Below are 23,011 nucleotides of genomic sequence, written 5' to 3'. Positions count from 1 at the left end.
TATTTAAAAATAAATAAATAAATAAAAAAAATCATCCTGTCATATTATGGTCCTTGGAGTAAAATCGTTTCAGGTTGGGGTTTGTGGCTTAAGCTTGAACTGGCCTAAATCCCAGAACCTCAGACAGTATCCAGTGCATAGGATGTGGTGTATATCATCCGGTTTAGATGCAGAGCCAGTAGAAAACTGCAGTAGAAAACAAAGGGAACAGGATTTGTGCCTCTGACTCGCACTACTAGTTCCAGCTCAGAAAGTGCATGTCCAGCACTTCCCCTCATATCTCAACAGATGAGGGTCTTGTCAGTGTCCAGCTGATTTACCTATGTATCAAAATCACCAGCACAAAGTGAGCTGCCGAGCACTGTGGTGTCAAATTGTACGGGCTTGTTTTATTTCTCAAATCGCGCTCCAGATAGTGTCCCGACCCAGAATGCATTTTGACAAGGTCTTTGAAAAAGCGGCGCGGCTAATTCAAGATGGCGGAGATGGACCAGCTGTTAGATGAGAGTGAGTAACAACACAAATTCAAGGAGTTTTGTCTTGGTAATGCACAACGGCCCTGCGCTTTCGAAACACCGTGTTAAGAGATAAACTATTAGCAGTAATTGTTCAATGAATATCGCACGTTTTGTGCAAAGACGAAGCACTCGTTTTCCCCCGTAGAGAGATACCGGTCTGTCCAGTGTCTAAGTCGGCTAATGCTTGTTAGCAAGATGGGCTAACGATAGCTAACGCTGGAGTTAAGCAACTAACGTTAGCCTAGCTGGGTAAACAAATAACGCTAGCTTAGCTCTGAGCTAACGTCTGCTAACCTTAACGTTGGTTCCTCTCCGCAATAATAACACGGTTATCACAATGTTTCGACCTATTGTCTAACTAAACTACACTAGCTAGTAGTTAGCCGTTTGGCTGGGCATAGTCCACCGTGACACCTTGCTAGATATTTACGTTAGCGTCGGTTGGTTAACGTTCACTGTTACACAGGTTAAGTGTGTAACCCGTTGTGTATGACTTACACTAAGTGGTGATTAGGGCTGAGTTGTGTATGTGCTCTCAGCCCGAGCAGTCGTGTGACTTGATGGTAGTTGATGTTACGGTTATCTCACGGTTAGAAGTTGATGCAGTGTTAGCTTGTCTAGCTCTTTTCCTTGATTTCATCTGTCTTGCCGTGTTTTTTTTCTCCCTGTGTTTGACAGCTCTGAAAGGGGGTTTAGGCCTAGCTGATCGCGCTAGCTGCATTTAACTGAACTGCAATCTGTGCCTCAACCCCTCTGTTACATGTCCAAACAGTTTCCTTCGGCTTATAAAAATGAAGTAATTATCTTTGGTCCATCTAAGTCCAGAGGCCATTTCGCCACCTCTCCCCGTGTTTGAAGTCACATGCAAGAAACCTGAGTGTCACCTTTGATTCCCAGTTCTGTTTTGACAAATAAATCAGCTGTGTTGTTAAAAATCGTTTCTTCAGTTAGTCATCCCCAAACTCAAGACAACTCTGTCCCTCCATATAGAGCTGCACGATATTGACAAAATTTCATACCTTGATATTTATGCTAAATATCCTGATAGTGATAGGATATATGATGTGACTGTGGGTGCACACTTACTGAAATTTGAAGTGTAGCAACAGTGAAAATTAAGCATTCATCAGCTGGATGTAGAAAATGCAGTTACTTCAGAGTATTTTATTGATCAGAACAGACCAATCACTGTCTTACACTTACCCTAAATTTTATATAGTCCATATCATTTCCTTTTGAGATATTAATGTCTTGCATGCTCATATTTAGATAACATGATAACAGTATATTCTTCAGCCCTACTTCTATGACATTGAAAGAGTAATTCATGGGTTCATTATATCACAACTAGACTGCTGCAGTTCCCTTTACTTTGGCCTTCCCCAGTCTCCCTCCCTGTCTTCATTGGCTTCCTGTCCATTTTAGGTTTCAGTTTAAGATCTTTCTGATTGCATTTAAGGCTCTAATGGTCGGGACCCATGTTATATCACAAACTCTTTTCGCTGGCACTCAGCTCCCAGGTTTCTTAGATTTGACAACAAATCTCTCTTATATGGCCCACTGTCACGACTCACACCAACAGCTGACAAAGCCTTTGCTCTTGCTGCACAGTGATTGTTGAACCAGCTGCCATCAGAGATCAGATGTGCTCCATCTGTCTTTAAATCCAGGCTAAAGACATTTTTATTCACTGGCCCCCTTGGCCTTCTAACCTTTTAATTGGATGTTATGTCTATAACTTTGTATGTTCCTTGTTGTTTAATATTGTTGATTTATTTATTTTTCACTGTTAACTTTGTATTTAATGTCCTTTGTACAGCACCTTTTTCTGTCCTCTTGTAAAGCATTTCAGTCAGTTTGAACTATGTTTAAATGTCTTCCATAAATCAGCTTTACTTACTTACTTACCTTTAAATTTACTAACATTTTTAACAATTGGGGTCATGTATTTAGAGATGTTAAACACTGAATGGGGTCTAATTGACCACAAAAATAATAGGAGGGTTAAGAATGGTTTGACAGAAATAATCAGTTTCCCAAACATTTGTTTCTGACACCATTTTGCAGTTAAACGCAGCCCAGTTGTCCTTTTGACACAGTTTTTCTTATATCATTGGTGTACTAGCTTTATATTGCCTAATTTCTTTCCCTATCTTGTCCTATCTTACAGGCTCCTCAGCAGAGGCTCTTGTCAGTCTGAAAGGTAATGTATCAAGCAGGCAATGAATGCCTCATGAATTTATATCTTTGTCTGCTGCTCGTTTCAGGTGGTCAGAAATCTAAATCTCTCTATATGTCTCTTGATAATGACAACTTACAGCGACACCCCACACTGCATTTAATTAAATAGTGCAGAGCCCTGTCTATATAGTCTTGAGTTTAATTAAACTTGGAAGTTAACTCTTTATATATGATGTTGATGATGGATCTGCCCATTTGTCACCATTAATCACAGCGTTCTCCTCGTGTCAGTGAAGGCTAAAGCTTTTGTGTTCCAAGACTGTAGGCCTATACTTGTATCACACAGCTCATCTCCTTTCCTGTCTCACCTGTAATGGGGAAAACACACATTCATCTGTTCTTTAATTTGGGAGCTGTATGTCGTAGTTTGACATTTGAATGTGTATGAATCATGCCTACAGAGATCTTGTGTTTTGTGTCATAAGGCTGTTTTGAATAAATGGATTGTTTTTCCCACAGAGGGCAGTTTGTCTAACACGCTGAATGAGAAGAACAGCTTCCCAGAGCTCACAACACAAGAGGACGGCATTCGTCCCTGACAATGGACACGGTGAGAGAAATGATGCTTCTTCAATACCAGCTGTAAAGAGGCAGCATCAGATGAATTCAAATGGAAGAAAGTGGCCTCTGGTGCATATCACACTACAAAACATGTTTGATCAGAGCATTCAGTAATTTTAAGGAAAACTGTACATATTTTTGATATCCACACCTGGAGTCTCCCAGTCTTTGTGCTTAGCTTTCCTAAGCTAAGCCATGAAATCTTTGAGACAGGATTGTCTGGCACTCAGTCCTTAACAGGTTCTTGTTTGTGCATTTGTTGCTCTGCTGATTGTATCGGCCTAGATTGGATGCTGTCCATCAGATGCCTTCTCTGTATGACAGGGTTTCACCTATCATGAAAATGCTGGAGAAGTCATAGAATTTGAAAATGTGTTTTCCAAGCCTGGAGCCCAAGATTGTTTTTTTTTTTTTTTTGCCTGGAAATCAGGTTTTGTATCATTCTAGGAAGGCAGCCAGCCAGAGTTAAGACATGGTGGTTGCTATGAAACATATTTGATTTCGCCCACTAGTTGTAAACGTCGCTTTTTCATTACTCTGCAGAGTTGCATTCATGGAAATTTGGTATGTGGTTATTGAAAATGGAAAAGTTTTGGAATTTAATTGGGAAATAAATGTAGAAACCCTGGTGTGATTTTTTTCCGCAAATGGCTTTTTCATCAGACTTGGCCCACTTGTCACCAACCCTGCGCTTCATTAATGCATTAGTCTTACATCTTGTTGTGCTCATTATCCAGCCCACACGGAGCTCAAAGAGGAGCCGTTTGTTTCGAGAGGAAGAAGAGCAGCCACAGCAGAGGCTCCCCTCCAGGTCCCCCAGGAGGAGCCAGAGGGTTACTACCACACCACAGGTAAAGAAAACAGCCTGACTTCAGTTTTTTTCTTTAATCCATGTCACGACCCATGCATAAAGGAGGTGAAAAATGTTGCTGTTTATAAATTTCAGAAAGCTTCACTTAAGTTACAAAAAAAGCACCTCCCCAGGATCCATGACAATCCACTTTAGGCATTACAGATTTTGATTGTGAATATTTGACATTCTAACAAACATTGCTCCAGAGAGTTCTCAGTATTTGTTGACTAATGAGGGGATCCTCAAAAAATAGGCCAGTGATAAGATCTTTTTTTTTTTTTTGTGGTCTTGCTTGTTGTGCTGCCAGTGCAGTACTGTCCTATTTAACAGAGAATGTAACTGGCCTGTGCGTGGGCAGGTGTGGTTAAATGTGATTATCTGAAGCCTGAATTGCACAGCTGTGATTGCTGTCATTGTTGTTTTAAATGCAAAAACAATCTGATTCCTGTGAAAAGATCCCTGTCACAGGTGAAGAGATGGTGAAAAGAAGGGGATACATTTGTTACATTTAGGGCCAGAGGGCACCCCTGTGAATGAGACAATCATAGGGGTGGAGACATGTTCGCACTTGAATTGTAGCAGGAGAATAACTCTTAACAAGAAGGAGTTGATAGAGATAAGCATATGCATTGATTTTTAGTTTTGTTAGTTAAGGAATTTGTTCATTTTTGTCAGAATGCATATGGATCTTTTGTTTTTTCTTTTGTTTGCAGAAATTTGCTGTGACGACACCAGATAAGAAAGCCTCTCAGAAAATTGGGCTGAGGTTAAGAAACCTTCTCAAGCTACCCAAAGCTCACAAATGGTGCATTTATGAATGGTTCTACTCCAATATAGACAGGTAAAGCCCAACTCATACCTGCAGAAGCTATACAGACATTAATTATTTTTTATTTAGAAGAAGTAGGTATAAGAAATGATAATTGATAAGTTGTGCAAGAGACAAAAGGATAGCTATCGTCAAAGATCAATACTTTATGAATATTGCCTGAATATTTTCCTGTGAAAATGTAATCATTCCTTATTTACTTCCTCTAGACCTCTCTTTGAGGGTGACAATGACTTCTGCCTGTGTCTGAAGGAGTCTTTCCCTAACCTGAAAACCAGAAAGCTAACACGGGTGGAGTGGGGAACGATCAGGAGACTTATGGGCAAACCACGGCGGTACGCCACAGTCCAGTGGGCTTTATGCTTTATTGTGCTCCAGGACTTTCATTCATCATCTTTTTCTTTTATATCAGTTCCATCATTTTGAAAAATGTACAAACTCTGTGAGTGCATGCTGGTTCACTGTCATTCTACATATTTCATAGCACCCTTTTTTGACACGACTTTTGTTCTTCTTTTTTCTTTTTGTACAAATTAATGCCAGTGCTGTAACACCATCAGTATGCTCTGTTTTCTGGTTCAGGTGTTCATCAGCATTCTTTGCTGAAGAGCGGACAGCGCTGAGACAGAAGAGGCAGAAGATGCGCCTGCTGCAGCAGAGGAAACTGTCAGATGTGTCCAACTGCAAAGACCTTCCTGATGAAATCCCCCTGCCACTCATCATAGGAACCAAAGTCACCGGTATGATGACTGAAACATACAAAAAAAAAACCATTGCCAGTATTCACTGTTGGTGGGCAGCCCTGGTAAAATCAGAGTCTTATTCAGAAATACGTTATTGATTCCCAAGAGGAAATTGGGTAAAATGTCAGCTGGCAATCACTGCAGCCAAATGAGCTGCAAAGCATTCCAGTTTTCATTGTTAGTTATATTTTAGGCAGTTGGCTCATTCCCTCTTATCCAGGGCAACTTACAATGACTGCAACAATAGAATAAAATCTAAATTTCTGTGTTGTGGAAAAATGAAGAATTTACCACAGCATGGTATAGATTCATAGAAGGCATACCCTGAAATAGTATGAAACTAATTTATTTGGAGGAAGCTAGTGTGATATGGTGATGTTTATTGTGAGACGAGAAAAATGTCAATAGATATTTTCCTCTACTGCTTCTATCACAATAGAGCAGTTTTTATCACTTCATAAAAACTGCTTTATGGCAGTATTTTACATCATTATCAAAATTATAAAAAGTAGTCATGATGCATGTGGTTATTTCATATAGACATTTTTTCCATCAAATTTACAGACAACATAGTATGTTGTGATATATATTATCAGTATATTGAATTCTATATCTTGTAATAGAAGATTTTGTCCATATTGCACAGCCGTATTTATACTTGGACACTTCTGTCCAAGTTGAGCATCTTGTATTTTAAGCTCTCCTTATCTTTAACAACACACACAGTGCATTTTCATTGTTCATGTAACATTAAACAGGGAAATCAAAACACACTGGCTGTCAAAATTATCAGCTTCTGGTGTCTTATCTGTTTTATCAGGCCTAGCACCTGCTGTATCCTCTCTAGCCACCATGTCTATTGTTGTCGTGTGACGTGTTTCCCTCCACTGCAGCTTCTTTTTCTTCTTCTGTTGACTTTACGGCAGACTGGACGCCCAACGGCGCTCCACTGCAGCAAATTCCGCCCTTTACTTTTAGACACTTTTAGTGTAGATTACACTATCAGGATAGGCAAAAAAAAAAAAAAAACACACACACAAACAAACAAACAAACAAACAAAAAAAACCCACTTTTTTTCACTTATACCGACCATCAGATATCATCAAGACAGTTAAGTCTGTGCAGGATAATGCAGAAAAAGAGGATGCATGGCCTTTATTTTCATCACATTATTATTAGACCTATTGTGATAAAGCAGTTTCTAAGTACAGCACATACAACATGAAGGAAGAAGCCCACATAAATGGAATAGCACACCACATTACAAACAAGATTTTCAGACTATCCCCATAAAGTTCCATCACCCTAATTATACTCGGAATCACAAAAAATGCAGGCAGTCAATAGTAAAGAGTGCACAATTAATTTTTTTTTTTTTAATCTGTCATCAATTTGATTTTATCGCCTCCACCGTCATATTAGGAAGTTTAGCTCCTCTGCATCACTACTAGGCTTATGTCCTTTGACAGTCATCCTTATTTGTTATCTGGTGGTTGCTAATGAACCTCTCTGGTTTTACCAGCTCGACTCCGGGGTGTCCACGATGGCCTGTTCACAGGGCAGATTGATGCAGTTGACACCAGTGCTGCCACCTACCGCGTCACCTTCGACCGCAATGGCCTGGGCACACACACCGTGCCTGACTATGAAGTCCTGGTAAGACTTGACTGGTGGCTTACTATGTCAGCACTGTGGTCATGACATTTGCCATGTATGTGTTTGAAAAGTAACAACAGTTCAGTTATATTTAGTTCACTTTATTGTCCCGGGTGGGTTCTTCCCTTAAATTGTGCAAGTACTATGTAGGTCATGCAGTAACCAAAAAAAAAAAAAAAAGTACTCCCTTCTTGGGAATAAATCAGCAATTTGGAAATATTTTGGAATATAGAAAATTATAGAAAAAAAAAGACAGAGTAACAGATGCCATCCTGAGATGAAATACTTGTATGTTGTTGTATTGTATCCAAGGTGATGAAGCATAGATGTGATTTGTTTATGTTCATATTTAAAAAGTCATCAAGGGTTCTTTAAGTTAACAGAACATTTGCATGTAAACATGAGAAATGTACGTCTATTTTATTCTTTCTGGACAAGCAGTTGATGTAGCCTATTTTGACAAAAAGATACAAGATACAAGACATAAGCATTGCAGTGTCAGACATTAACAATTAAACAAGAAATTGCCAATATTAGCAATACAAAAAAAAAACAAAATCATGAGAAAGCGATTGATAAAGGATACAAATAAGCCAAGGCAAAGTAAGAAGTTCAAATTAAAGAATAATAGAAAGTTTAAAATTGAAGCAAAGTCTGCGAAAGATGGATGGCAAGACAACTGTCACATTCAAAACAATTTCATTTTGTCTCAAACTGAATATATACTGATAATAATGTATTTCTTTCCAGAGCAATGAGCCCAATGAGACCATGCCCATTTCGGCCTTTGCCCAGAAGCACCGGGCCGCACGCTACCTTCAGAACCTCATGACTCCGCCCAGAGGGGCTTACCCGTCCGCTACCACTCCTGTCCTCATGGTACTGGGTGCTGTGGGCCAGCTTTACACCCACTATCCCACCACCACACATACACACACATTACATTCATGGTCTGGCTCATACAACAGTAAATCTTTCGTGGTGTCTGCTTTAGGTTGCTTTCGGTGCCAGATGGGTGGGTGTCAGTGTGAGGAAATCAACCTCAGCCAAATGCCAGTGGTTTTAAGCTGTGGCTTAGTTTGTCTACTCTACCATTTACTTTGGCAGGAAGCCAATGATGACAGGGTTCTCCTCTGCTCTGAAAAGCTAGTACAAGTACTACAGTAAAAGTAGTATGGCAAAAATAACATCATTTTAAGATGTGCCGGTCACAATGAACAAAAATGAACAAACTAATTTTCCAGATGAGGTTTATTGCATTAGAGTAGTTCAAACTAGTGGTACAACGGATCACAGTTGACTCGTGATCTGTACAGATCACCCCCCTCGGTTAGGGACGCATGTGAACCATGGACTGGCTGTTTTCTTTTTCTTTTTCTTTTTTTTAGCTCAAAATGCAATGATTGGTTCATTATGCAAAAAAAAGCTTGTCGTGTGTCAACATGAACGATGCATGTTTCACCCCAACACCAAACAAGCACAGTGTGGCAGCATGGCAAGTGGAGGAGCAGAAGAACTTGAAAAGCCTCCTTCATTATTTAAGTCGCCTGTATGGGAGCACTTCAAATTCCCTGTGAACTATAGTGCTGATGGAAGTGGAAAAAACTGAAGGGAGCAAAAAAAGGATGCTCAGCAGCAACTTCTCCCAGCAGCATTTAAACAGCCCTTTCCTGCAGCATTGGACTGGGCTAAAGCTATTACCAAATCTTTTGGGATGTCCATAGCTGCAAACATGAAGCCATACTCTGTTGTGGAGAACAAAGGGTTTAAAAATATGGTGAAAGTGCTTGAGCCACGTTACGAAATCCCCTCACGCACCCACCTCAGCACAAAGAAATTTATGAACAGGAAAAGAAAACAATTGTCAAGGAATTATCCAAGGCATCCTCCACCAAAATTAAAATATTTGTAAATACTAGATGGCCCAAGTGTGTCAAACTTTGAGTGATGGCTTGTAAGGAAGGAGGACAGGACAGTAGTGATGGCGTGGGTCAACCTATGGGCTTGCCAGAAGATGTCATGGGTTTTGGCAGGTCAAAATGTGATGAAGCAGAGTCCTGAATTAGTTTTAAAAATTTCCTGAATAAGTAACTTCAGAAACATTGCATGTAATAGGTGAGGCTGTGGATTACTTGTCCACCTTCCACTTTTTCTTCCCCTCTCTCTGTGTCCCTCTCTCTCAGCTTTATCATCAATTTATGATTGTGGTTTTGATCAACGTGTGTGTTTTAGAGTGTTGAAGCTTCACCTACGAGTTTTTTCCCCAACTGGTATCTGTAGTAATCTGTGACTGCCAAGGCGGCAAAAGATTTTTTGGTTGGTTGCTTTGGTCCATGTGGTTTATCAACACATATTTATGCAGGTTTGGCAGATGCGGGTTTTAAAAAAAACTCATCACTACTGGACAAGCCGTCGAATCAACACAGCATTACTGTGAAACGTGATGAATGGCCTCTGAGTTCTGAAATCCTCTCATTGTTTGAACATAAATCAGTTAAAAATCCAAATCTGAAATGTATTTAATCCAATAAATACAAGGTATCTTCATTTTGATTCTTGGAGACAACAGTCAAAAAAGTCAGTTCCAGTAGATAGATAGATAGATAGATAGATTTTTATTGTCATTGCACAATCATATACGTATAATAATGCAACGAAATTAGGGCTCAGTACTTTCGGTGCAAGGGAGAATAGAAAGCATCGTGCATCTTGCTAGTTGAATAGCCAAGTCCAGTAATAGATGGCTGGAGCCATGTCTCTGATATCAGAAAAAATTCAACATTACCTGTCATATGGTGTCACATATGATGTAACATGCCCTCTGGCTGTCCTGAGCTGTCCAGGATCTCAACTTTTAGCATAATGGATGACAACAACTGATTGCATTTTTACATGAGCAACTCAAATGTTTCCACAGATATTGAATAGCCAATAATTCCGTTTCTTTGTCATTCTCTATAATGTCATCTTGTGAGTTATCTTGTTAACTGGTCAGCTATTATTGCCTTGCTGTATGTCTCAAAGAAGCTAATGTTTAATGGCTAGTACTTAGCTTGCTAACAAACCCCAAAACCACTAAATTCTTTCTCTCTTGATTGTTGATGAATGACCCCACTGTGCTCCATTTCATCATAGGACAATGATCCTCTCATCAGCCAGTTTCCATGGAAGAACAAACTACCTGGGGCTGAAGGAGACACACTGGGGGGGTTTCCTGTCAAGTTCCTGGTCCAAGTGGTAACTACTTCTTATGTAATGGAATGCAAGAATCTGACAATGTATCACTTCTGTTTTAATCCAACCACTAACTCTTGATATCTATCATGTCTAGACGCGGCTTTCCAAGATCCTCATGATCAAGAAAGAGCACATCAAGCACTTGAAAGATATGAACACAGAGGCCGAGAAACTGGTACAGTCATCTTCAAATTGACGTTGCTCATGAATACATGAAATGCTGCCAACATACAAGTGTCTGCATGCCATCTTAATTTGAACCAAACCTGTTTGTTTCTGTACTCAGAAGTCATACTCGATGCCCATTGGTCTGGACTTCCAGAAGCGCTATGCCACCACAGTCCTGGAGCTTGAGCAGCTCAATAAAGACCTCAATAAGGTGCTACATGAAGTCCAACAGTTCTGCTGTGAGGTAAGAGGACAACACTCCTTTACCTGTGTCATGAATTTCTTGGGAACATTTTTTTCCCCCTGAATCCCTGTCAGAAGCTTCAAAGGTTGATAAAATATACACTTCTTATCTGTTTGTGATTTCAACTCAACTCAACTCAACTCACTTTTAAGTTGTTAATAGGAAAGGATTACCTTTTATGCGATCTCAGTGCAACCGGAGTGCAGTAGGGTCCAGGTGTTTTCAGACCTGCCAACCTGTACGCATTTTGCGTAGCAGGCATGCATTTTGACCTATAGCTTGAATAAATGCACTCTGGCCATTTTATCAGGTCCACCTGTACAATCTAATGCAGTTCAGTGCAACAGCTCTGCCATAAATTCTACCTTTTAAGAAAGTTTATGATGTTCAGTTTGTGTTGACATTGTTGATTCTGTGTTTATTATTGAGATTGTAGTTTGCAGAGTTGTTGTACTGGACTACGTTATATTTAGAAGTGATGATAATCTTTTGTCCTCTGTATTAATACACATGAGGGGGGCAGAATATTAGAAACACCTCAATAAAATGCAGTCCAGTACAGCACCACCACTATGAGCTCAATGCCAAACATATACTTGAATTAACACCTCTTTCACTGTGGTAAGAAGAAAACCTGAGCATTATAGGCATCAGAAAAGGAAACTTTATGGCAGAACAGTTGTATTGGCTTGTATTAGATTTTACAGATTGACCTAATAAAGTGGCCATTGAGCATATAGGAGGAGAGGGATGGAGCCCTGGCAGTGTGCAGACCCTCTGGGACAGCCTAAAGAGTAATCTCTGTAGAGTGTTAATCCTTGAAGACGAATTGAAGAAAGTCCAGGAGTTAGTTTGGACGTGTGGAAGTGTTGAAAATTGCCATTTTTCAAGGGTTTTTGGCAGAAAGGAGAACAAAAGTCTTGGTGTGTAGTTATGGACAGTAGTGAAGTCAAAGAAGGGTTTCTTTAGTAGATGACTGACTCTGGCTGTATTTTGAGGAACAGAAACAAAGCCAGAGGACAGGGAGCAGTTCTTATATGTTGTGAAGAAGGGCGGGATATGAGTACAGATGATTTGGAGAATGGTGGAAATGACAGCATCAAGACGAGTAGTAGTGTTTCACTGGGACATCTTTTGGTACGAGAGGGGTGAGGCAAATCAGCCTGGAGACCAGAGCTGGAGGTGTAGGTTTGCAGTAAGGAATAGTATTGGTAGTCTTGGGCCACATCATTTTTGGAAAATACTCTTGAAAGTGTTCAGTAGAATAAAGTGAGTGAGAATTTTTTGAGGGATGTGCCAGGTGGTGGTTGTGTGTAAGCGTTGACCAATATTGGTTTTTCGGGGCCAATACTGATTATTAGTAGTTAATGAGGCTGATAACCGATATTTGGAACCAATATACAGTTACGGTAAAAATGAAAATCTTTGTCAAAATTTAGAATATTACAAAGTCCAACACAAATGTTCGTAAATGTTGAATCAAAACACAAAATGTCAGCATCATATACAGGAAGTTCCCAGTAGCCTTTTTTATAAAGTTAAGTGAAAATTTAAATAAAAATGAATAAAAATGGCTCCCAGAGGTTTTACAATGTAAAGTTGAATAAAACTAGAGGAATATATAGTAGATCCTTTTAACATCATAATATGACAAAGTACAGTAAGCTCCTCTCATTTTACTCTTAATTTACTCTTATATGAATAAAGTGAACAGGCAATATAACTATTAACAAAGTCATCTAAGTCAAATATATTTTAAGAGTAAAACGTAGTGTGCTTACCTTCAAAGTCAGGTGGAGTAACATAAGTATTTATTATAAGACTCAACATTATTGTCAGCTAACACTATATATAACGCGAAAACGCATACAGATGAGTAATGTTACATTTGCAGTGTGGAAGCTTAAATAAGTCCCTGTTGCATTAATGTTATTTTGAGATACATGAGCTGTCGCTTCATTCATAATTTTAAACTCCATTAATGCATAGTATTTTCAGTTAACACTGCAGGCAAACATTATCACCGCAACAAAGTTCATTATTCAGGCGTTTTCAGTGACATAACTGGGAAACTGGGCAGGCTGGTCATTATAGGAATAGCTCCCAGCACTGCGGTGTTTTTGCAACTTCAGGGTGGAGGACTGTAATGTTTTTAACTTTGGAAATACTTTCTGCCTTACCTTCGGAGCTCTGTGCCATCAACTCAACCGGAGACTCCCTGCTCCAGGCTCAATGTCAATGCACTGAGGCTTGAGTGTTGGTTGGCTTTTACCCATGTGATGTCTAGCCAATCAGATAGTGTTGTGGGCAGGACATTAAGTGAGACAGAGTGGTGAGTGAAAACAGACCGGTGGGAGAGACACAGCTGCAGCGGAGCCAAAGTAGCACACTTTTTAATAAATTCATTTTTATCGGTGATTGGTAAGATGAAACGCTGATACAGGTAATCTGCAAAATGCCAAATATCTGCTCCGATGATCGGGCTGGCCAATAATTGGTCGAACCCTAGTTGTGTGAGTGGATGCTAAGTGGGAGGGTGGAGAGATGAGAACACACAAGGATACAAAATTGTGGCCTGATGCAGCAAGAGGGGTGACAGGCAGACTGGAAGTGGAGCAAGATCTGGTGAGGAGGGTATTTGGAGAGAGAGGTCATTGGAGGACAAAAAGTGAAGTTGGGCGGATTTGGTAGCCAGAAGAGGGGAAGGAGTGCCATCTGCAGGAAAGAAGGTGTGAAGGACAGCTATCTCATTAAGGAAATTGCCAAGCCTGCCAGGAGAGTATCACAATGTTAAGCTTGACAGGAGGAGATAGAGAAACTGCATGGAACTCAAATGTGGACATTGTGAATATCTTCACCAATTTAAAATAAAAACAAAACATTTTCAGATATACTCGGGCATCATTTAAAATATATTACCCATGTGTGTCCATACAGCTTGCTCCAGATCAAGGTATGACTTCAGCTGACCGTCCAACAGAGCTGCGGCGGCGTTGTGAAGAGGAAGCCCAAGAGATGGTGCAGCAGATCATCTCTCAGAGGGATGCACAGCAGTGTGTGACCAACACCAGCCTCACAAACCTCATTTCACGCCTCACTGCCCTGCTGTTACAGATCAAGGTAGAAGAATCTACATTCACTAAAGTGATGCCCGCATAATTACCCCATAGTGAAAGCTAATTCCCTCCCATCATCCTATCTCAGATGTGCTGTGATGCAGCCGTTAAATTTATTTTACTTACTGTAAATTTCAATCTAACCAATGTAGAAGGAAACATTATGTTGTGCCCCAAATTTTACTATGAACATCTTTTGATTAAAAACAATCTCATTTTTATTATCATTTAACACTAAAGTGGATAATTACATCAGTTTCATGTCCAATATTTGGACTAGAGGCTAGAAATGTTCCCCTAGATGGCATCCACTAGAATGTACAGTATTGAAGATAATGGGTGATAATGCTGCACAAAAATGAGGCTCATACTGATGTGAAAGTCTGAGATTTAGACCCCATTTTTATTTAACCACTTTCCCTGGTTTTGATGCAGTGTCTGGCAGATGGAGGTGACCTGAATTCATTTGAGTTCAAATCTCTAACTGATTCCCTTAACGACATCAAGTCTTCAATAGACCCCTCCAACCTAAGGTAAAGAGGCTATACATTCCATTCCTTATTCTGTTGTGCTTGGATTGTATTGGATGTATTGTATTATACAGTTTCCATTGTGTAGGCTGTTTTCTTTGGGTGTTGGGTGACCGTGGAGGCAAAGTGACACCAAAGCCAATAGAAAAGCGAACCACTGTCATTGACTGCTGTTGAGACAGAAAAACAGAGGGCAATACAATCTTCTGGCCAGAGGGGGCAGTGCTGAGCACTTGCTAAACAAAGTAGAATAAAAGGCTGTCAAAAGGAGTAAATGCTATAAAATGATCAGTGCATTTGATTCCAAATATTTACTAGTAGCTGGACTATTACTGTTGTTACATGACCCAATATTTAAAATGAAGACATAATTATAAGTTGATGTGAAATCAGTGTTCAGAAAATGATGGCAATTTCAGAAGATTTCCACAAGGACTGACGCTGTGTGCTGTTAATTGTTGTTAACCAAAGGAAAAGATTTTTTCTTTTCTGTTGTACATAGTACATAGAAACGTTTATCTTCTTAATCACTGTCGGGTATTTTTCATACTGCAGTGGTGGTATTCACATTGGGTGGTCAACTGCAGATTGTCAGCCTTGACTGACATCATGTCATGATGTGTATGCTTCATGAGTTTCTTTTCTGCATTTCCAGTTGCTTCCAGAACAATGTAGAGATTCACGTGGCCCACATCCAGAGTGGCCTAAGTCAGCTGGGCAATCTGCATGCGTTTGCTGCCAACAACACTAATGCGGTGTGAATGCCTGCAGCATCCTCACCATGCACAGGCGCAGGCACACAGGTGTGGTCCATGAAAATGTCTTGAGACGGTGCTTTCACCTTAACGATCATACGGCTGCCGAGAAGAGAACCCGTATAACAGTTATGGACAGCTGCTGCGCAAACAGATCTGGGACGTCTCGATAAAATGACCTGGAATTCTGTCTGGATTCTGGAAGCTTTATGGTGAAGAAAGCCAAGAAGGGCGTGATTAGTGTTTTATCCACCTGTTGTATCATATGAAAATGTTTTGGGCACCCAGTTGAACACAAACCCAAAAGAGTCTCAAGGTATTGATATAAATTCCCCTCACCAAACTCTTAATGGTTATGCTTTGGTTTCATGTGCCAAACATTACTTCTTGCAGTTTTTATAGTCCATATTTATTTATTTTTTTGAATAGGTGTGTGTGGTTATAAGACAATATTTTGCTATCTCTAAAGGTTCCTTCTGTAAGTGTTGTGTTCCTTTACTCCACTGATAGTAAGCACAGGGGAGGCTAAAGAATGTTTTGTAAAATTGTTTATTGTAGATATTTGTACAATACCTCTGATTATTAGGACTATCGTGAACATTTCTGCTACCTATTCAGAAATGGCTTTTGTAATTTTGTGTGCACTGAAAAGAGATTTTGGTATTTTTATAAAGGAGATCTCTGGGGTTTTGATGCCTTTTGACTCTCTAAGATGACTTTAGCTTTTCAAAAAAAATTGGCATGGCTGTCGCTGCAACCTCACATTAATCCTACATCACCGATGTAATCTTCAAGTCAAGACAAAAGTTTTTCCTAGAGAATCTCCACTTTCAGTTTTGTAAAAGTTGTATATGAGAGTGCCTCAGGGCAAGTGTATATAAATGTTGCCGTCTTTTTATATTAAACATATGGCAAAGCAAAATTTGGGCTTGTTTTGATTATCAAGCGATACAGATGATTGACATGAAACAACAACTGACAATGAAACATTTATTTAGATTTTACAATAAATAAGAGTTATCCTGTTGAACAAACCTCACAACCAGCTCATTTATCTTACATTGAGGAGATACAAGTCACATAAAGCCACCAAAGCCAGCCATAGCACCGTTCTCCCAGTCAGAGTCTGAATCCGAAAAGTCCTGGGCCTCAGTGGTGTGGATGGGTGAGAAGTGGCTGAACTTGTCCCCGTTTGCTCTCACCTGGGGATACTGGGCTTGGCAGCCAGCATCCTTTGGTGACCTGCTGAAGTTATTCTTGCTCGGGATAGGAGGAATAACAACTTTCATTTCTGGTCCAATGGTTTTGTTGGGTGGAAAATTGTCATATTCCACCAGAACCTTGGGACCCTGGTTCATGCCTGCTTGGACCTTTGCGTGATGGCCATTTTCCTTGTGGTAAAGATGGACTTTACAAGGCACCTGAACACTTAATTCATTTCGTTTTATCTGCTCAGGCTTCACCCCGCTCCCCTCCTTATCGTAGATGCAGGGGACAGATGTGTGTTCATAGCTGCTGGGTTTGGAGGGTCGGCTGGTCCTGTGCGCATCTTCTGCGTTTTTGCACAGTGTCGGTCTGAAGCTGTCCTCCAGTGCGTAACTCTCCATTCTGTGTGTCTCCGCCCCACGGGTGTTATCATAAACTGTCATGAAAATAAAAAGCAAACAAAGTTAAAATTATTAGTTGCAGTTAAAACTTTTATAACAAATAGTCCATTATGTGGAGACAACGGATACTTTGTCAGCAAATATCTCTCCTAACATAAGAGAATTGAAGGGCTGTGCCCATGTAAACAAATATGTTAGAACAAATCAGTGCACCTCTAAATGGAAAACTAAAATACAAAACGTATACAGGAAATTTCAAACTACTCCATACTTTTAATGAATCCTAATCTAAATGAGAAACTGAGGTAAAAGCTTGACAGTGTGCTCACCTGGCTCAGGGCCCATCCTGCTCTGGAGCTGGTTAAACTGGCCCGTTTGAGAGTTGGGGACTTTCAGGGACACTGAAGAGCCGACCTGACGCCGAGACTTGGCCCTTCTGTTCTGGAACCACACCTGGAATTTGAATAAAACAAGACAACTGAGTGCAGCTGAACCCACTGGGCCTCCACCTCCACAGGTCTGACACAACTTTGCCTTGGAACCTTCTGAAACCTATCAGTCTTTCTTTCAAAATGTGTTTTTTTTTTAATGATGCTTTTACTCTTAAAGATGCTATTTTAATTGGAAAGTAAAGATTCTCCTCTAAAGAAAATACATACATACATAAAAATTCTTACCAGTGTGTGTATACATATTTATAAGTGTGTGTGTGTGTGTGTGTGTGTGTGTGTTTGAAATGCCCTGGTCTAGACCACAGCATACCTGAATTCTGGACTCGGGCAGGCCGGTCAGAGCCTCCAGTCTCTCTCGCAGGTAGATGTCAGGGTACTTGGTGTCTGAGTAGACTTTCTCCAGCACCTCTATCTGCTGCTGGGTGAAGTTGGTCCTCTTTCTCCTGTGGGTCAGCAGCGCCATGCATCTGTCCGCCCTCGGCACCGAGCTGCCGGAGCTGAAGTAGTTGGTCGAGTCGGAGGGGCCATACTCTGTTGAAAATCACACGGTTACAGTGAGCAACAGCAGGTCGAACCTTTTCAGAAAACATCCGGCATCAGCTGCACCTCCACCCTGCAGGACACCCACTGATGTGTGGAGGTAAAGACACCACTCTAGTTTAATGTGCAAGGAACACTATTGGAAAATTAGTAAAGAATTTGTAGGCCTACTACACGAAAATTGTTTAGGCTAGAATTATTATAAATAGCTATTTCAACTTAAATTACAAGAATGTTACCATAACAAAATATTTTCCATTGAATTGCCCCCATTAAAAAAAACACTTGCAAAAAAGGGGGAAAAAATCACCCAAAATTGAAAATATAGAGACAAATGAGCTCCTGGGTTGTAAATGAGGGAGCTGGGTTAACACAGTCCTCTGTCGGACAGTAGACCCACCTGAGCTCAGCATGCCGCTCATCTGCAGAGGCCCTTCATGATACATCGGAAAGTGATTGACGTCCCCGACGCGGATACTTCCATGAACTGCAGACATGATGTGCTCTCCTTACTCCGTGTGAGTGACTGTGAGCCCAGGCGGGCCGGCCCGGCTTATATCAGGCCGGCCGTCCTGTGATCAAAGCCGCTGCTGCTGGACGTGTGAACGGCTGAGCCATCAGCGGCGGCTGGCACTGCAGCAGCCGCGCAGCCTCCTCAGACAGTCTGCAGGCCGCCGGAGGTGTGAGGAGCTCACACCTGGACCGCAGCTCCCCCTTTAAAGAGTTTTTAATGGAATCTGCATGTTCAATACACATCACTTGAGAAAACATTTATCCGCTTTGGAAGGGATGAGGCAGTAACGGAGCGACTAGTCATCAAAGGCAGAGGCTGGAAGCTGCCATTTCCTCCAGCAGTCACAGGACAGGCCCACTAATTTCAGATTTATCGACTAAAACTTGATGATAACAAGTTGTGGCTCTGCTGCAGTGCAGATTTGATTTGAATTTGCAGAATCCACACTCATAAATATATATTCGCACACCTTTTCAGAGCTTATTCTGTTTAATAGTCATGGCTATAGAGAGAAGGAAAGCTATGTCACTATTTTTCATTTTTTGTTTATTTATGCACATGGTACAGACTTGGAATATGGTGAAATTTAACATATATCAGTGTATACACACATACACACACACAACAGTTATTTTGGTATTTTGGAAGGGGTTCTTGTATTTTATTAGTATTTTTTAAATTTCCTTGTAATTTAATTATCATACTTTTAGTTTTCAAGTAATTTTTAAAATAAGTTAAATTTTTTCTTTTTTCCCTCTCTTATTTATTTATTTATTTATTTATTTATTTATTACCTTTTTCCAGTAATTTTATGGCATTTTCTTTCTAAATTTCTTCCTTTTTTTATTTTTTTAGGTAATTTTCTGTTAGCTTTATGATAATGTTTTGTAATTTAATTTTAAATTTTATAATGTTGTTGAAATAAATCAACGGAACTCACTCATGTTTCCAAGAGTTAATATATTTTGAAACAGAACTTATCTGGAGATTTGTTCAATATATGTCATTCTAGTTTTGTACAGAGATACATTCATTAACATCTTCAACTAGCTTCTGTGATTTATTATTCAGAATGTTTTCATGTGTTTTCATATCCAGTATATGTGTCAGATATGTTGCATGTGGCAGCGCTGCATGATGTGCTGATGCTCTCTGAGCCACGGGTCCCAGAGTGGAGGCTGTGTGTTGGACACGTGCAGGTCTGCTGAGGCCTGGCCGTCGCAGCTGATTTTGACAGGAAGTGCTGCGTCCTGGCCCTTTCATCCACAACAAAGATCAGCTCAATACACAAAGCTCATTTCAAAGGCTTGCAGGAGGGGGCCCTTGCTGCTGACTGGGTCACCTCCATTTGACTCAGAGTGGGATCGAGTCAAAAGGTCAGGCAGCGCCACAGACACGCTCGTTTGCTCTTATGTATTTGCACAAGATTTGCAGGAATGAGCCTCCCTAACAAGAGGAAGCACTTTGCAGCCCAACACAAAGTTTGACAGTGACCTCTGCATTTGGATGGTGACACGCTGATGAGCAGACTTTACTATCACTTTGATTATAGGATAATGACTGCAGTCTAAATCCAGGGCATATTTCAGCATTTGGCCTGATAGAAAGTCCAATCATTAGCCTTGTCCAGACCAAAATAGGGTCTGGGGACCCCCAAGAGTCCTTGAGGGGCCTCCAGTGGGTTATTCCAGCAAAACAAGGAATAATTACACAACTCTGCTTTGTTTTCACAAGCAAGACACAAGAAAGCGGACATGGATATAGCATCGCTGACCTGATGTTTAATTAGTAAATTTAGATAAATAGAAATATAGTTTCCTTGTCATTTATAAAAGTCTATTTTTCTGGTCATTTTCTGTTTATTTTCTTGTAGCTTTTTACTAATTTATTGCCAATTTTGGGGTTCTTTCTTACTAATGTGTTCACCATCTTTTTCCTCTTCTTTGCAAAAGAAATCAAGAAGAATTTTCCAGGTTTCAAAGAGTTAAATATTTTCACAGGCACTGAAATGCAAGGAATGTGGTGTTGATCCAGCATCACTGATCTGACATTTAAATGCACAATGTAAAAAAAAAAAAATCAAACTACAGTTTCCTTATCATTCTTTTTTTCCATCAAATTTTCAGTTTCTTTTTAATTTTCTGCTTGTTTTGTTTTAAACAAATATCCCAGGAATTTCACAATTTTCCAATTTTTCCAAGAAATCAAGTGAATTTGGTCAGGTTTCAAAGGACTCATGTCACCATACAGGAAGTCACAAGACATTCTCACAGCACAAAGAAAGCCCGGGTGATTCTAACATGATTTGATCCCACCTGATGGGGAAATTACTACAGAGAAGCAGCTGCAGGATTCTGTAATTTATCATGCATAAATAATATCTATTGATCTCTCTGTTGTAGTAGTTGTGTCTGTACAAGGTGAAGGCATTCCCAGTTCACAGGTTGCTCCGTGTGGCTGAGCGTGCACACATCAGACTGCTATGCTAACAGTAGACTGCTGAGGTTCCTGGGCTTGTGTAATGGCCGCTCACAGTCCTACTTGCTGTGTGTAAAACAGGCAGTAAACAATTCATCTGTCCATCTCCATCCACAAAGCACTCCACCTATGAAAAAACAGGCACTTTGCATTACAAAAAATGTTGACAAGTAGTGTTTGTACTTTGGAGAATAGATTTAATTTATTCATTGCCGTAGCTTGACATTATCCTGTATTGATTTGTGCATGTTTGATGTTCTAAATAGACTAAGAAAGAGGACAGTTTGAAGTTGATTCATGCATACTGTGTATTTTAGTGCCCAGGCTGCACTCATCATCATCATCATCATCAAACAGTAACACCACCAGAGGATTTGTACGGGCCATCTCCAGTGCAAAGCAGCTGGCTCTTTGTAGACAAACACAGGCACGTTCACACCTAAATACAGGCAGCAGACCGCTATCCATTAACCTTCAGACAGACAGGGAAATCATCCTCTGGGATTTGCAGGGATCTGTCAAAATGTCAACCTTTCTTATGACTTCAGGCTTTGTGTATTTGAAAGACACTAGAAAAGAACTGAAGAGGTTACATTTTCCTAAGACACTGTGAGTGTGATCATTTAGTTGAAATGTGCAAAACTGATTACATTGTTACATGGCAAAAGTGGCACAAGTTGAAACAAAGCACTAATTACAGTTGTAGACTGTGAGACATGTGTGTTGTCATCGTCTTCTGTATCGTTTATTGTGTGAGACACAACCAAAATATGACAAAGGTATTAAAATATATCTAAGTGCTGAATTACAATTTCATAAATGAGTTACATGAAAACTTCAGCACCTGTTTTGTGCTTGAGCTGATTTTATACTTGAGCTGGAATTGTTGTGTATTTCTTTTACTGGTTTAATTTTGTCACTATTCAAAATGTTATATCAATATCTATAGATAGATAGATAGATAGGTTTTATAGACAACATGAGTTATGCAGATCATTTAATTTGTCACTTCACATTGTTTTGATGATCTAGTTTTGTTTTTGTTTTGTTTTGTTTTTCAATCTTTGAAGACTGAAGTGTCTGTTGCAAATTTCTGCATATTTTAAACCATGCATGTTGATGTTGAGATGCACATAAAGACATTTACTCTTGTCTTTCATTCACTGTGTATCAGTGAAATATTCTCCATGTGATGCCACAAGGCTATTGACTTTATTCTGTAATCGCCAATATGGCAACAATATGGTGTTTTTTAAACTACAAAGAACAAAGTATCTTGGAAATTAAACATAATAATATCCAGATGTGTTAAATATATGTAAGATCGCAGGAACTGGCTTGCTTAATTTTTTATTCACTAACTTATCCATCATCCTACCTGGATTTTGCCTTCACACTTTTGCCCTGCCTCTTGATTTTTTTTCTCAGCTCATAAAGAAGCATGTTATTCTTCAACTGGGTATGGACCAATATAATCAAACAAGTTGGTGTTATGGTGTTTTTACATATCATCACTGACAGACACATCAGTGATGATATGTAATAACACATCTATATCAGAGAGACAATACAACTGTTCCAATTTCCTCTCTTTAAATTGCATTAGTTCACATTCAAGAGGTCCAAAGACATGGGCTTTTTTCAATGCAAATTTCAGTCTTTCTCTGTGCTGCTGGGCAGACAGCAGCAGAGGACTTTCTGAAAGAGCCGATGAAAGAAGCAGCAGATTCTTGTCTTGGCTCCAGAGCTGGACCACCAGCACAGTCTGTTTCAGGGCTGGATGTTGTTTCATCTTGGGGGTTCGAGTTCTCAGTTTCATCCACTGCGGCTTTTTGGGAGGAATCACCTGCTTCCACCTGAAAACAAGCTGGTTTCAGTTTGGGAAAATGAAATTGTTAAGTATTCGGTATTTTTTTTTACTCTACAGTGTACTATACTCTGTGATTTATGTGAGCTGGTGTCTCTACC

The 23,011-nt window shown here is 40.0% G+C and overlaps 2 protein-coding genes across 2 annotated transcripts; one reads left to right on the top strand and one right to left on the bottom strand.

Annotated features, from left to right (window-relative positions):
• The first annotated feature begins 461 nt into the window (after window positions 1–461).
• On the top strand, window positions 462–16,374 carry lin9 (lin-9 DREAM MuvB core complex component). The gene is given in 16 exon segments (XM_030047528.1): window positions 462–507; window positions 2,689–2,721; window positions 3,219–3,257; window positions 3,260–3,309; window positions 4,058–4,171; window positions 4,887–5,014; window positions 5,212–5,337; window positions 5,585–5,742; window positions 7,269–7,402; window positions 8,153–8,281; window positions 10,538–10,639; window positions 10,734–10,814; window positions 10,926–11,051; window positions 13,989–14,171; window positions 14,603–14,700; window positions 15,353–16,374. Coding segments are annotated over 16 exon segments (1,638 nt in total). The 5' UTR covers window positions 462–476; the 3' UTR covers window positions 15,459–16,374.
• Window positions 16,375–16,528: 154 nt separating this feature from the next.
• On the bottom strand, window positions 16,529–18,548 carry mixl1 (Mix paired-like homeobox). Its single transcript, XM_030046821.1, has 4 exons — window positions 18,452–18,548; window positions 17,822–18,042; window positions 17,389–17,512; window positions 16,529–17,094 (listed from the first exon to the last, which is right to left on the bottom strand). Exons 1-4 carry the CDS (start codon window positions 18,546–18,548, stop codon window positions 16,529–16,531), a joined length of 1,008 nt encoding a protein of 335 aa, XP_029902681.1.
• Window positions 18,549–23,011: the final 4,463 nt, after the last annotated feature.

Source organism: Myripristis murdjan, chromosome 24, assembly GCF_902150065.1.
Source record: "Myripristis murdjan chromosome 24, fMyrMur1.1, whole genome shotgun sequence".
Taxonomy (NCBI): domain Eukaryota; kingdom Metazoa; phylum Chordata; class Actinopteri; order Holocentriformes; family Holocentridae; genus Myripristis; species Myripristis murdjan.
The sequence above is the reverse complement of the archived record's forward strand: the minus strand, read 5'-3'. Positions and strand labels throughout refer to the sequence as shown.

Coding starts and splice junctions, on each gene's coding strand:
- mixl1 (XM_030046821.1), bottom strand. CDS start 18,548: ATGTCTGCAGTTCATGGAAGTATCCGCGTCGGGGACGTCAATCACTTT. Junction 18,043..18,451: donor GAGCGGCATGCTGAGCTCAG/GTGGGTCTACTG, acceptor GATTTTCAACAG/AGTATGGCCCCTCCGACTCG. Junction 17,513..17,821: donor TGCCCGAGTCCAGAATTCAG/GTATGCTGTGGT, acceptor TTCAAATTCCAG/GTGTGGTTCCAGAACAGAAG.